The 14610-nt window shown below is 43.7% G+C and overlaps 2 protein-coding genes across 2 annotated transcripts; one reads left to right on the forward strand and one right to left on the reverse strand.

The window, feature by feature from the left end:
- The first annotated feature begins 1279 nt into the window (after nucleotides 1–1279).
- LOC136183150 (nuclear factor 7, brain-like) lies at nucleotides 1280–4142 on the forward strand. Its single transcript, XM_065965275.1, has 2 exons — nucleotides 1280–2795; nucleotides 2840–4142. Exons 1-2 carry the CDS (start codon nucleotides 1521–1523, stop codon nucleotides 2933–2935), a joined length of 1371 nt encoding a protein of 456 aa, XP_065821347.1. The 5' UTR covers nucleotides 1280–1520; the 3' UTR covers nucleotides 2936–4142.
- Nucleotides 4143–6626: 2484 nt separating this feature from the next.
- LOC110003938 (short-chain specific acyl-CoA dehydrogenase, mitochondrial-like) lies at nucleotides 6627–12936 on the reverse strand. Its single transcript, XM_065965850.1, has 9 exons — nucleotides 12776–12936; nucleotides 11750–11899; nucleotides 11553–11664; nucleotides 11267–11418; nucleotides 10967–11137; nucleotides 10603–10740; nucleotides 10407–10502; nucleotides 6869–6925; nucleotides 6627–6779 (listed from the first exon to the last, which is right to left on the reverse strand). The coding sequence occupies exons 2-9, from the start codon at nucleotides 11879–11881 to the stop codon at nucleotides 6627–6629; spliced, it is 1011 nt and encodes a 336-aa protein (XP_065821922.1). The 5' UTR covers nucleotides 11882–11899; nucleotides 12776–12936.
- Between the last annotated feature and the right edge of the window lie 1674 nt (nucleotides 12937–14610).

Raw genomic sequence — 14610 nt, forward strand, 5'->3', positions numbered from 1 at the left:
GATGGGAGCTGTATGCCCAACACTCTGCAGAAACTATGAGAAACTTTAACAGTTTCAATAACCTGATGGTTTAAATGTGCTGCACAACGCGATCGTACTGTGGAGCCGTCTGAATGACACATTTGTGGTACCACTGGAAAGCTGGGAATTTCTACTTTCTCCCACTTTTACATTTTTATTTTAGCGTGGAAGTTAGTTTTTACAGGTTAAGACGAAGCGGCGTGCGGGCGTAGGTTCAACACGTCATTGGTCACGACAATGCTAGAGACGACTGTCACGTTTGTCTGGAACTAAAACAGTACCATATTATTAATCTTTTTATCATTTTGGCTAAATTTCATATCCATAAAAGTAAATTTGCAAACAGAAAACCTATTTTCAAACATTATTTTAATGAGCTGCAGCAGTACATGAAAACCATCCAGCACTCTGAGAACCCCAAGGCCCTGAAGACTCTTGAATATTGTATTTATTTTAATTGTGTAAACTGATGACCCTTCCATTTCTACCCTTCCCTATGTTTTTACTTGTCTTAGTCTTTGTCAACACCTGGCATGTTCCTTTGTTCCTTAATCTAACTTTGTAACATTGTCTGTGTTTACAATGAAGTTGTTAAAAAAAGAAAAGAAAAAGACTGTCACGTTTGTCTGCTCAGTCAGCTGATCCATGACACTTTCCCCACACACACACACACACACACACACACACACACACACACACACACACACACACACACACACACACACACACACACACACACACACACACACAATAATAAAAAGTCCTTAAGAAGCATCAGAAAATAAAGTAGTCTGCTTAGTTGACTTCAGACTTTTCTGGGCATGTCTCTCTCTCTCTGCTGTTACTCATGCTGCATTCAGGAGTGCTCAGACAATGAGAGATGCATTCAGGTGCACTCAGAAACAGGAGTTGCAGGCACAAAAACTAAGACTGTTACAAGTTGAAATAATTGTTCAGTTGTTACATTGACTTCTGTCATTAAAAGAAACACATGAACACCATTATTCCTTTAACTATCCCCCCCCCTGCAGAGCTCTACACCGAGGGGAAACACTGCTTTCCATGGTCTAAATACTCTTACATGATTAAAAATCATTCTTCATCTCCGGTGAGGCTGCAGACATTTGAAGTTCACCTTTAGTGAAATGAGACTGTTCTCTGTGTTCCTGCTCTGAAGAAGCTCCGCCCCCTCACCTGATTCACCTGAGGCAAACCAGGAAACAGGCTGTTATTCTGCCTCACCCTGAAGAGACACACACACACGCTGACAGACGGACCGACCTGCAGACACAAACCAGCACGACTTCCACTGAGAGAGGACAGGAGGAGGAGGAGGGGATACTGGGAGTACTTGTTATACTGGGAATACTGGGAATACAAACACTTCAACCTGCTGCTGAATCCACAAACTGAACGAGAGTTTCAAAGTGAAAGTAACTCTCAGGGACGGGGAGTGGCTTCCTGTTTTTTTCTGCTGCGTGTTTTGACTCTGAGATAAAATGGCGTCCAAGTTTGAAGAAGATCTGACCTGTCCAATCTGCCTCGACATCTTTAAAGATCCAGTGATGCTGTCCTGCAGCCACAGCTTCTGTAGAGAGTGTGTGAAGAACTGCTGGAAGGAGAAGGAGAACCAGGAGTGTCCACTCTGTAAGAGGAGAAACTCAAAGGATTTCTTACCTCCTGCCTTTGCTTTAAAGAACCTGAGTGAGAGTTTTGTGCAGGAGAGAGATCAGAGAGCTTCAGAGGATCTCTGCAGTCTGCACTCTGAGAAACTCAAACTCTTCTGTCTGGACCATCAGGAGCCGGTGTGTGTCGTCTGCAGAGATTCAGAAAAACACTCTGAGCACAGATTCAGACCCATCGATGAAGCTGCTGGACAACACAAGAAGAAACTTCAGGAAACTCTGGAGCCGGTAAAGAAGAAGTTAAATGTTTTTAAAGAAGTTAAAGTGAAGTTTGATCAAACAGCAGAACACATTCAGGTCCAGGCCCGACACACAGAGAGGCAGATTAAGGAGCAGTTTAAGAAGCTTCACCAGTTTCTAGAAGAGGAAGAGGAGGCCAGGCTGTGTGCACTGAGGGAGGAAGAGGAGCAGAAGAGTCAGAGGATGAAGGAGGAGATGGAGGCTCTGAGCAGAGAGATAGCAGCTCTTTCACACACAGTCAGAGACACAGAGGACGAGCTGAGAGCTGAAGACGTCTCATTCCTGAAAAACTACAAGGCTGCAGTGGAAAGAGTCCAGCAGCGCCCCCTGCTGGAGGATCCACAGCTGCCCTCAGGAGCTCTGATAGACCAGGCCAAACACCTGGGCAACCTGAGCTTCAACATCTGGAACAAGATGAAGGACATGGTCTCCTACAGTCCGGTCATTCTGGACCCAAACACTGCTGATCCAGAACTCATCCTGTCTGAAGATCTGACCTGTGTGAGAGGAGGAGAGAGACAGCAGCTTCCTGATAATCCAGAGAGGTTTGATACTTACTGCTCTGTCCTGGGCTCTGAGGGCTTTAACTCAGGGACTCACAGCTGGGACGTCCAGGTTGGAGACAGTACACACTGGGAACTGGGAGTGTTAGCAGAGTCTGTAGAGAGGAAGGGAGTCATACGGTCTGGATGTTGGTCAATATGGTTCTATGATGATGAATACACAGCATGCTCCCCACCATATCCAGTCTCTGAACTCTCAGTGAAGAAGAAGCTTCAGAGGATCAGAGTGAATCTGGACTGTAACAGAGGAGAGCTGTCGTTCTCTGATCCTGATACTAACACACACATACACACACACATACACATACACACACACACACACATACACACACACACACACATACACACACACACACTGAGAGGATGTTTCCATTCATTATCACTGGTGATGAACTCCCACTGAAGATTTTACCAGAGAAGATCTAATACATGATGAAGATGATGATGATGATGATGATGATGATGATGATGATGATGAAGATGTGATGAAGATGATGATGATGATGATGTGATGATGATGATGATGTGATGATGAAGATGTGATGATGATGATGAAGATGTGATGATGATGATGATGTGATGATGAAGATGTGATGATGATGATGAAGATGATGATGTGATGATGATGATGATGTGATGATGATGATGATGATGAAGATGTGATGATGATGAAGATGTGATGATGATGAAGATGTGATGATGAAGATGATGATGATGATGATGAAGATATGATGATGATGATGATGAAGATATGATGATGATGTGATGATGATGATGATGATGATAATGTGATGATGATGATGATGTGATGATGATGATGATGATGATGATGATGATGTAATGATGATGATGATGTGATGATGATGATGATGATGTGATGATGATGATGATGATGATGATGATGATGATGATGAAGATGATCATGATTGGTCGGTTTGTTGGAGTGTCTTTAAATATAATCTGCTCAGCGTGTTAACTGGTTAACTGTCGTCTCTTTTTCACTTGAACTCTGAGGAGTCCCTGAAGGCATCATCGTCTGTATCTCTGTGTGCTGGAGTTATTACCCTGCAGGGAGAGATTATAATCTGCACACGGTGATCTGAAATCACTCCACAGTTGTTGAGAGATCAGAAAGAGTTATGCAATTGTTGAATTTGTTTTTATCGTATATGTTCTTTTTCTTTTATTATCATTTAATCAATTTATAATTTACTTCATATGTTTACTTTTTCTTTTATTATCACTTAATCTTTTTATCATTTCATTCATATGTCATATAGTCGCTACGACTTTCTTTTTTTTTTTTTATATTTTTAATTGCACAGTTTAAGTTTGATTCATCTAGGGGGATTCTTTAAATCTTTTTTTTCAGGTTAATATATATGTATGGGGGGGGGGGGCGTCTGTTTGTGGTTAATTTGTCACAAATGTTTCATGTCATGTACGTCTTTGTAACCTGATACTGGATACTTTGAATTTCCCTCGGGATCAGTAAAGTTTCTACACTTGATCTGAATCCCTCTTTCTATCTGCTGTTGTGTTTTATTGATCTTGTAAATGTCATCATGGAGGAGTGTCTCTCCTGAGAGGAGGAGTTTGTCTCTGTCAGTAATTATAAAGTTATTCTGATTCATTCAGGTGTTTCTTTAACTCCAGTCTAAAGCTGTGACGTCTGAAAGTTTCAGATCAAGACGATCGGTGTCGTCTCCGACTCGTCCGTCAGGTCGGACAGGAAGAAGAAAAAGTCCTGAAGGGGAAGTTTGACTTGATGTGTTCAAAGATTAAATTATAGAACGTGATGCTACTGACTCCACCTTTAAGGTTTATTTAACGTGCTGCATTAAGACGTTATTTAAAGTCAGGGTTGGTCATTTCCTCCAGATCCACTTCTTCAGATTCTGGTGTAAATTGTCTTTAGGTCCTGACAGACATTAATAACTCATGTTCTCTGAAAAAGGAACAAAGAAAATCCATCATCTGTATCAGTTTGTAAGTCTGTAAAAACTTTGACCAATGTCTGCCACGAGGTACCAATCTGATGAACCAATCAGATGCCTCCCTGTCTCCCTGCTCGCTCTCTACCTCTTGCGTGCTCTAGCTCACACTCAAAGAGCGTCACTGATGACTTTAGGAGTTTAAACTGTGAGTTTACTGACCGCTGAATGAGACATGAGACGACGTAGTTTCTACACAATGACAGAGATGAGCTGAGGTCCACTTCTGGAGGGACGGCGCTCGTGTATGTAAGTGAGGAGGCGTGGCTTAAGAGGGAGCACAGAGGGGAGGGGACGGTCACTGATTGGACCTTTAACTTCAGTCCAACATCTTCTTTCACCTCTTTAAATTCTAAATGTTAAAATAAAATCCATCACTCCTCTGAGCTGTAATTATGTTTTAATCATCACACTATAAATTACAGTAAAATATGTACACGTTACCGAGGCACAAGAAGTCTGAGATGAAAAACAAAGAAAACAGTGTTTCAAACCGTTTCATAAAGTGATCACATGTTTGTTCACTTCCAGCTTGAAGGAGGTTTTTTTTTTTTTCATCTGCACATTCTGGCTTTTATTTCCACTCTTTCTGTGAATCTGTGAGGCAGGAAAAAGTAGGTCAACACATATGAAAGCATGCCGTCGCCCTCTGCTGGCCAAACTGCAAAATGCAAGAAAAAAAAGAAGTGTTTTTCCTCATGTAGGCAGACTGGATCTTAAAGGGTCAGTACACAAGCTTTTCTTCTCCACATAATCAGAACTTTTGAGCACCTTTAAGGTCGAGCCTGGAGCGTCCGTCTCGTCTTTTACAATCTACATTTTGGATGTTTATCACTGAAAAGGCGACACCTGGAGGAACTTTTTTTCTGCAATGTTTGACAGGTAATATTGGAGAAAAAGTGGCGTTTACAAACTGCAGATAACCTGAACATCGTTAGCACCTTTAAAGGAAGAATGATCGACATGTTCCACATAAATAAATCATAAAGTCTGTCCTGTGTAAATGTGTCTCTGAGTCATGACTGTCTACAATGAGGGAGAAGCTCGAGTCCCGCTGGCTGTGTTGTTGTCAGAGCCGTGTTTACATGGACGGGACGGCCGGCTCCTCCCTTTGTGTATAAAAGCTGTTTTAGTCAAGAACTAGAGAGAAGAAGAAGAACATACTCACTGATTATTTGGATGTTAGTAAGAGTTTTTAGATCACGCTCATTCTGTGTCAGTTTACATGAAATGTGAAGCTACGACCTAACTAAAGAGCGCTAACATTAGCATGCTAACACAACAATGCAGGACACAGGTGATTGCAGCTCGAGATAAGGACCATTTTAATTATGGTGCGTTCTTAATCAACAACTCCTTCCTGTGAGCGTGAGGGGACGGGGGGGTTGGAGGTGTGTCTCTGGAGGAGGCGTGGCCTAACAGCAGTTTGTTTTGGTTTAATTCTGGAGCTCATGGGCGACATCTACTGGATCAAAAAAAGTTGCACATTCTTCCTTTAAGGTCAACCACACAGCTTCTGTTTCGTCTTTTACAAACCACAACATTTCTATGTGTTTCATTTAAAAGGCGAGCGCTCTAAAGTTATGGATATAACCACAACGGGAAAGTGACGCTTTAATCTGCAGCTCTTCACATTCACATGAAATTACTCAACATGTCAGTCAGTAAAATAAGGTCGACAGGGGACGTTTTTATGAGTTGCTTTTTAAAGTTCTTTGCAGAGATGTGTTATAAAATGACATCGAAGGCCCCGTGTCCACCTGGTGTTTTTTTTTTTTCTGAGCACCAGCGTCTGAGATCGTTCTCAGGAGAAAGCAGCCGCCTTGAGAAAAATCAAACGCCAGCGTCTTTTTTCTGAGCGCTCCATCCGCTCCATCCGTCAAATTGAAAATCACTCAACTTTTCAGGAAGGCGCTGTTGAAGTCACCGGCGCTCTTTTCCAAACAGTAAGTGGCGTCTCCTGTAGTACGACACACGAGACGGCGGAGGTAACGGGCACGCACAATCACGTGAAACTCAAATGAGGTCTCACCCGATCAACGCGGCTCCTTTGAAATCTGAATGAATGAGGTGATGTCCCAGTGTGCGTGATTATTACTCGTCCATATTGTGGCGTGCGGCGTCTATGCTTGGTATTCCTTCAGGATCTGGCCGGCGATCACCAGCCTCTGGATCTCACTCGTGCCCTCGTAGATCTCTGTGATGCGAGCATCGCGGTAGTGCCTCTCAGCGGGCATGTCTGACACGTAGCCCATCCCACCCAGAACCTGGATCGCCTGATGGAAAAGTGCAAAACACACCAAAAGTTAAAAACGTCCCGTCTCTTTCTGCACGCTTAACCGTCTGCGTGGTCGATTCTTCTTACCTGATGAGAGCAGAATGTGGCGGCTTCTGACGCGGCGCGTTTGGCCATGGCTGCTTCCTGCAGGAAAACACAAAAGAGGGTTCATGTCTGTTAAACTGGAGAAAAAAAAAAAAGAGTAGAAAACTGTCTTTGGGTATCACATTTTGTGTTGCTTTCCCTTTAATTCTGTGTTTTATTAGTGCTTAGTGTTCATTGGTCCAGGAGCAATCCATCATAGCAGTCTCCAGTTATATTGTGTTTAGTGTTAGCTCCTCCCTCTTTTATAATGGCTTCTCAGTGGAATCGTTCTTTCTGGCCTTTCTCCTGGACCAAGGTTCAAGGTTGTCTTTATTATCCCTGCAATTTGTTTTACAGTCAGCAGTAAAAACACACACATACAGACAGCCCGAAATGAGCAAACAACATAGAAAGGACTGTAAATAAATACAATAGATAAGAAACACAACACACAGTTAGTGGTTTAAAAAGGTGACGGCAGCAGGAACAAATGAGTTTCTCAACCTCTTTGTCCTGCATGCTGGCAGGCTGACTCTGCGGCCTGACGGCAGCAACTTCAAATCCTTGGACAAAGGATGACTTTGTTCTGCCAAGATTGACTGAGCTTTCTTAAGACACCTTATTTTATATAAGTAAGAAAGGTCAGAAAGGGACGATCCTGAGATTCTGACACACATTTTGCGGTTTTTGATGCTGAGTGATCCGTACCAGGTCACCATGCAGAATGTTAAAACTGATTCAATAAAACAGGAATAAAACATCTTCATAAAAGTGCTGTCAACATTAAAATTCCTAAGCTTCCTCAGAAAGTGCACACGCTGATGAGCTTTTTTGCAGACAGCTTCAGTTTGGAGTTCGAAGGTGAGTTTGTCATCGATGATAGTCCCCAGGTACTTGTACTGGTGCAGCACCTCAACAGCCTGGTTGTTAATAAAAACAGGGATTATTCCTGAAATCCACTGTCATTTCTTTAGTCTTTAGGACATTAATGTCCAGGAAGGATGACCTACACCAGTCTGTGAATTCAGTCAGGACAGGGCCGTGATCTGGGTCATCAGTGCTCAGGAGGGAAACGATCACCGAGTCATCTGCAAACTTGATGATGTGCCGGTTCTCATGTCTGCTTTGACACTCATTTGTGTATAGTACAAATAAAAGGGGAGAAAGGACACATCCCTGGGGTGATCCAGTGGAGGAATAAAGAACATCTGATACGATGCCATTTGCTCTCACACGCTGTGACCTTCTTGTTAAAAATTCCATCAGCCAGCATATAAGACCACTGTCAATGTTGTGGATGGACTTGAGCCTATCTGCTAAGATGTGTGGTTGTATGCAATTGAAATCAATAAAAACTAGGTGTGTGAGGGACTTCGCCCCCTCAAGGTGTGTCAGGACTGTGTTTAACAAAGTGCCCATTGCGTCCTCAACACCCCTACCTGACCTATATGCAAATTGTAATGGATCCAAATTTGCTTCCACAGTTTTTAAAAGTCAGTCCTTTACAAGCTTCTCAAATTACTTCATTACAAGAGAGGTAAGCGCTATAGGTCTAAAGTCACTGAGTGCTTTAGGAAAAGGATTTTTGGGCACAGGTACAATTATGGAATCTTTCCATAAACAAGGAACTCTGTGAATGTGGAGAGACAATTTAAAGATAAAACAGAAGATCCCTGCCAGCTCTACAGCACAGTTCTTTAGGATGCGCCCTCCAATTCTATCAGGTCCCAGACTTTTCCTTTCCTTGACGCTACGGAAGTGTCTCAGGACCATGCCCTCATCAACATCGATGCTGGCCTGCCCTGGGGAAACGTTTTTAAAAGTTGACTGTTCTTTACTGAAGTCGCGGTCGTTAAACGGATTAAAGAAAAAGTTCAGTTCATTGGACAGTTCAACATCAAGCTTGTCATCAAGGGAGATTGTACATTTCTTAGATTGTATCCCCGTTATAGATTTCACACCCTCCCATGCAGGTCGTGAATATCCAGAAATGAACATTTCATCTACTTTGTCCTTGTAGCTACGCTTTGCATGCTTTATTTCGATATTATTTTGTTTTTGTAGTTCCCTGTACTGAGTCATATCCCCTTTATTAAAACTGATATTTAGTTGGATAATTGTGCTCTTGACAGACTTAGAAATCCATGGCTTATTATTTGGATAGATGGAGACTCATTTTTGGGGGATGACCAAATCCTTGCAGAAGGTGATGTAAGCTGACACAGTCTCTGTGAGCTCATCAATGTCAGTACAGTTAACTTTAAACAGGTCCCAGTCTGTGCAAGAATAACAGTCCTGGAGACATTTAACCGATTCCTTCGACCAGACCGGAACCAATCTTTGTTCTGGCTTGTTCCTCTTCAGGACCGATTTGTAGGACGGAGCCAAATAGATGACGTAGTGGTCAGACGTACCAAGCGGAGATCTCCGAAGGGATTTATACGCTCCTGTCACGGATCCATAGCAAAGGTCCAGTGTTTTTGTGAGACGTGTCGGACAGGTCACGTACTGGTAGAAGTTACATAAGGACTTCTCTGGTTTACAATGAATAAAATCACCCATTACAAAGTTCGGTGCCTTCGGCGAAATCCCCTGAAGCCGTTGCACTGTTTTCACTATAGCTCTGGTGGCCTGGTTCCTTTGTGTGCGTCTCCCTGACATGAAAGTAGGTTTTATCTATTTGTGTTTTAGGTGTAACCTAAATGTTGAGGGCTGAAGCTCATTGACATCAAAAGTTGAGTTGAGGCATGGGAATGATTCCACTTTAAGGTTTTTTCCTTAATTTGTCAAGTGTTTTTTTTCTGTTTCGGAGACAAAATATAACAATTAATGATTTGCCTTGTTAACAAAATAATGTTCAATAATTCTAAACAGGCTCAGTAAACAGAGGATGAATCAATTAAACAATAAATCAAGTCTGCCTATGCATCATAAACAAACAAACAAACAAACACTAAACTCACTTACTGAAACAATAACTCACATGTGGATGCACTCGGCAAAGAAAGGTGGAACAGGTCTCGTCCTTTGGAGAGCAAACTGAGCAGTGAACTCTCCTTCCCTTTATGGGAGACCTGATCTCATTCACCTGTGGCTGATTGCTGCAGCCAGCACAGGTGTTTCTTGTTGCTCCTAATTGAGCTCAGGGAATCAAGGCAGACATGACATCTCAACGATTTGTATCAAAATATTACAGAAATGTACTAAATACACACAAATAGATAAAACTTACTTTCTTGTCAGGGAGACGCACACAAAGGAACCACAAGGATGCAAACAATACCACTCTGGAAACTTGTAACCAGTCTATACATCTAACTTGGTCCAGGAGAAAGGCCAGAAAGAACGATTCCACTGAGAAGCCATTATAAAAGAGGGAGGAGCTAACGCTAAACACAATATAATTGGAGACTGCTATGATGGATTGCTCCTGGACCAATGAGCACTAAGCACTAATAAAACACAGAATTAAAGGGAAAGCAACACAAAATGTGATACCCAAAGACAGTTTTCTACACAAAGCATCAAGTGAGATTTTTACCTTTGTGAAAGGTTTCTTTGAATCTCGAAGGAGGGCGGCCTTCCAGGTGAGCAGACGAGCGCTCTCCACCGCCACGTTCATGTCGGCAAGTTTGAACTAAACCAGGTGGAAAAAAACTCAAGATGATTTATCTATGAAGCAGGAACATCAAAGATCCTGTTTCCATTCTCTAAAAACTGATGAGGTGCGTGGTTACCTGTACGGCCTGCAGTTTTCCGATGGGCGCTCCGAAAGCGATGCGTTTGTGTGCGTAGTCTGCGGCGCAGTCCAGAGAGGCCTGAGCGATACCGAGAGCCTGAGCGGCGATACCGATCCTCCCGCTGTCCAGAGTTTGCTGAGCGGGGCAGAGAGGTGAAGACTTCACTAATCGTAATGTTATCATTAGACAAAACACGTGCTCGCTGCAGGTCACTTAGCACGCCGCTGTCAACTGCGTTTCCTGAATACGGTCTTTAACGACTCACCAGGCGGGGAATCTGAATCCTCTAACCGAATCAGAATCAGAATTTATTTGGCAAAGGATTCAGCTCTCGTTCCGACATGTTGGCTGCTCTAGTTACCATGGCGATCTTGAATCCTGCACCTCGAGGACCCAGCATGTTCCCCAGCGGCACCCTGCAGTCCTCCAGGATGATGTTGGCCGTGGACGTGGCTTTGATGCCCAGCTTGTCCTCCTTCTTCCCCAGAGAGAGGCCCGGGTGAGGCATCGGGATCAGGAAGGCGCTGATGCCCTGCAGACACAACGAGGGCACGCTCTGTGGTCACACTGCGTTCTGAGTGTGTGTGTGTGTGTGTGTGTGTGTGTGTGTGTGTGTGTGTGTGTGTGTGTGTGTGTGTGTGTGTGTGTGTGTGTGTGTCACCTTGTGTTTGAGCTTCTTGTCCGTGGTGGCGAACACGACGGTGGCCGCGGCGTCCCAGCTGTTGGTGATCCAGGCTTTGGTTCCGTTCAGCACCCACTCGTCTCCCTCCTGACGAGCCACCGTGGACGCCGCGCCCGCGTCGCTGCCGTTACCTGGAGGAGACGTGCAGATCAGTTTAGAGACACAGGTGGCTAACTTTATTTTAAAATGGCATCTTTAAGACTCCTCAGTTTTTATCCCTCGTCTCATTAGGGGCGTGAACACGTGCGTGAGGCGTGGCGTTTACCCGGCTCGCTGAGGGCGAAGCAGCCCACCTTCTCCCCGGTGGTGAACGGCGTGATCCACTCCGTCTTCTGTTCCTCTGTGCCGAACTTCAGGACGGGTCCGATGTAGAGCGACTGCGAGGAAGAAGACGCGCACAGAGGTAAACACGACAACATCACAACACAAATATACGTTGCTATGGCGACCGACCGGGCTCACGTTGTTAACGGACACCACGCATCCCGTGCTGGCGCAGCCTCTGCTGATCTCCTCCACCGCCAAACTGTACGCCAGGTAGTCCATCCCGGCTCCGCCCAGCTCCTCCGGGACCTCCATGGCCATCACGCCCATCGCTCCCAGCTCCTGAACCTGAAAGAGAACTGTTTGTTTTTCCTGAAGTATCCAAAGTATCAAAACGATATTTAAAAAAAAAACCACCCCGAACGTTTGGGGCGCAAAACGGGCCTCATGATCGTCTGGTGTGTAGCCAGCAGAGGTGTAAAGAGTATTTTAGTGTTTTTAGTTTTATTATTCTGAGGCTGTTTAGTCTCAAAGAAACCTGAGATGAAAGATAATCCAGTTATTGTTTTAAAATGAGCCTTTATGAGTTTAAATATTAGATGTTTTATTCTCTGTTTGTTTACCTCTTAGCTCCTGAAGCTTCTGACTAATCTGTTTGGTTTGAAGTATTTATTTTCACACATCTGAGATGTGTTAAATTACAGCAGCTTATAACACCCAACTTCCTCATGTCTTTTTCAAAATAAAAGCACATCAGAGATGGCAATTAGGGACTTTTATTGTGAAAGACTTTCCCGAACTAAATGTGTTTATCGCTCGGAACTTAACAGAAAACCTACTTAAGTAAAAGTACAGATTTTAAAAACGACTTAAAAAGTCGTAAGTACAGCAAAAAACTACTCAATTACAGTAACGTGTGTGTGTGAGTGTGTGTGTGAGAGAGTGAGTGAGTGTGAGTGTGAGTGTGAGAGTGAGTGTGAGTGTGAGAGTGAGTGTGAGTGTGAGTGTGAGAGTGAGTGAGTGTGAGTGTGAGTGTGAGAGTGAGTGAGTGAGTGAGTGAGTGAGTGTGAGAGAGTGAGTGAGTGAGTGAGTGAGTGTGAGAGAGTGAGTGAGTGAGTGAGTGAGTGTGAGAGTGAGTGAGTGAGTGAGTGAGTGAGTGAGTGAGTGAGTGAGTGAGTGTGTGAGTGAGTGTGTGTGTGTGTGTGTGTGTGTGTGTGTGTGTACCTGTTTCAGGGGAAAGGCATGCTCTCTGTCTAGTCTGCCAGCGATGGGGGTCAGTTCTCTGTCGGCGAAGTCTCTGCAGGTTTGTCTGAGGATCTGATGAGTGTCCGGTAACTCGGCCAGCGCAGAGAAACTGCGACAACCGCTGAGACACAAGCCCAGAGCTGAGGGAGAGGAACAGAGTCCAGACACTGCATACTAATTCAAATGATTCACAGACAACTGAACGTTGTGCTGGCTTCACATGCAAACAGGAAGCAGCAACAACTGTCAGGTTTTTCAAATTAAAAAGGTTGAAACTGAAGTGTAAGAGTTGTACTTTTGATCTCACAGAAGGAGATGCTCTATCTCATCTGAACGTCGTCATGGAGACGATTTATGGACACTTCTTACAGTTCTGTCTGAACGTCTTCATAGAGAGACTTTGTGAGCTGATAACATTGAAAGCACCCAACGATCCGTCTTCATCGGTGACATGGATCAGCGCCGTCAGTCCGACATGTAAATTACATCAATATCAGACCAGATACGGATATTTGATCCGATCTGTCACTTCTCTTCAAATAATCCAGCGATGCAGAGACAGTCTGGCTCACTGATCGTGTTCACATCATGTGAGAAGACATGTTTGTTTGGTTCATGTTGTGATGGGGTCAGTTTAGGTCTGAAGATAGAGCGAGTAGAGATAACGCTTCAGCTGTTACTGATATATTATCAATAAGCTGGTGTTACGTTTAGAAACACGGAGAGGATAGTTGGCAGTGTAATATAACAGCTCTTATGTTTGTGTCACAGGGTGCTTCACATTAGCCTCAACTTTCTGACGGTGAATTGAAAAACCTTCTTTTCTCAGCGTGATATCAAAGTAACCTGGGAGAATTCAGACAAAGAAAAACAGTGATGCATTCATTTAAAAACATGTAGACTTCAAGTGTTTCTGTTCTGTTTTAGCCCTGCAGAGTTCCTCCAGCTGGAGCTTCATACAGGCTCTGCAGACTTTGTTGTTTTTTATGACATCATTGGACTAACTTTAGTTTAGTTTATATATAATCAAACATAATACAGAATGTGTTTATTCTGTGACACATGATCAAAGTAAGTTTTACTGACCGAAGAGTTTAATTCATAGAGGGGGCGGGACATTGTTGATTGACAGACAGACAGTCACCATGGTTACTCACTCTCACCTGCCTGCTGCTTTGTAACGTCGTTTAGTGTAATCCCTATAGGTTCAGTTATCACAACAGGTGAGCTTCAGGTGGAGAAGCTTGATAAGTAACTTTTAAAAACTGAGAGAGAGCAGAAAACACCGACAGCAACATTTGAAACACCGGGGTTATATCTCCCCTCACTGTCTGTCTGAGCTCCAACCTGTCTGTCTCTGACTGTTAACGTCTCTCCGTGTCGCTGTCTGTAGATGTAGACTAGAAGAGAAGAGGGGGGGGGGGGGGGGGAGGGGCGTCTGTGTGGGAGCATAAACTGCAGCATGATAAAATAAACACATTAGCCCGGTTCTACGATCTCTCTGCTTTGGCAGATCGTCAGCAAGTTAAAATCCTTCACGATCTAAGATCGCTATATCGCCCACCAATAGTTGAAGGTGCACATCGCTGTTGCCTAGCAACTGTTGTTTATAACGCTCAAGCCAATGAGGAAAGAAAGCTTACCCGCCTAAAACCATATAGAAAGAATAGGAGACACACATTTGAATGAATCAACATTGGCAACAAGGCAGAATAGAGTAAATTAGGATCTGATTTAGAACAGAATAGAATGAAATGTCAGGAAGGAGGAGGATTGCTGCCACAGAGGCTCCAGAGCCTTGATGAGGCAGAGTC

The sequence above is a fragment of the Labrus bergylta genome, chromosome 17 (assembly GCF_963930695.1).
Source record: "Labrus bergylta chromosome 17, fLabBer1.1, whole genome shotgun sequence".
NCBI classification, from domain to species: domain Eukaryota; kingdom Metazoa; phylum Chordata; class Actinopteri; order Labriformes; family Labridae; genus Labrus; species Labrus bergylta.

Excerpts from the sequence above, each read along its gene's own strand:
- LOC110003938 (XM_065965850.1), bottom strand. The coding sequence starts at position 11,881 with ATGGGCGTGATGGCCATGGAGGTCCCGGAGGAGCTGGGCGGAGCCGGG. Across the intron at positions 11,419-11,552 it reads CTTCGCCCTCAGCGAGCCGG|GTAACGGCAGCGACGCGGGC; the intron begins GTAAACGCCACG and ends CGTCTCCTCCAG. Across the intron at positions 10,503-10,602 it reads GAAAACTGCAGGCCGTACAG|TTCAAACTTGCCGACATGAA; the intron begins GTAACCACGCAC and ends CACCTGGTTTAG.
- LOC136183150 (XM_065965275.1), top strand. The coding sequence starts at position 1,521 with ATGGCGTCCAAGTTTGAAGAAGATCTGACCTGTCCAATCTGCCTCGAC. Across the intron at positions 2,796-2,839 it reads ATCCTGATACTAACACACAC|ACACACACACATACACACAC; the intron begins ATACACACACAC and ends ACACATACACAC.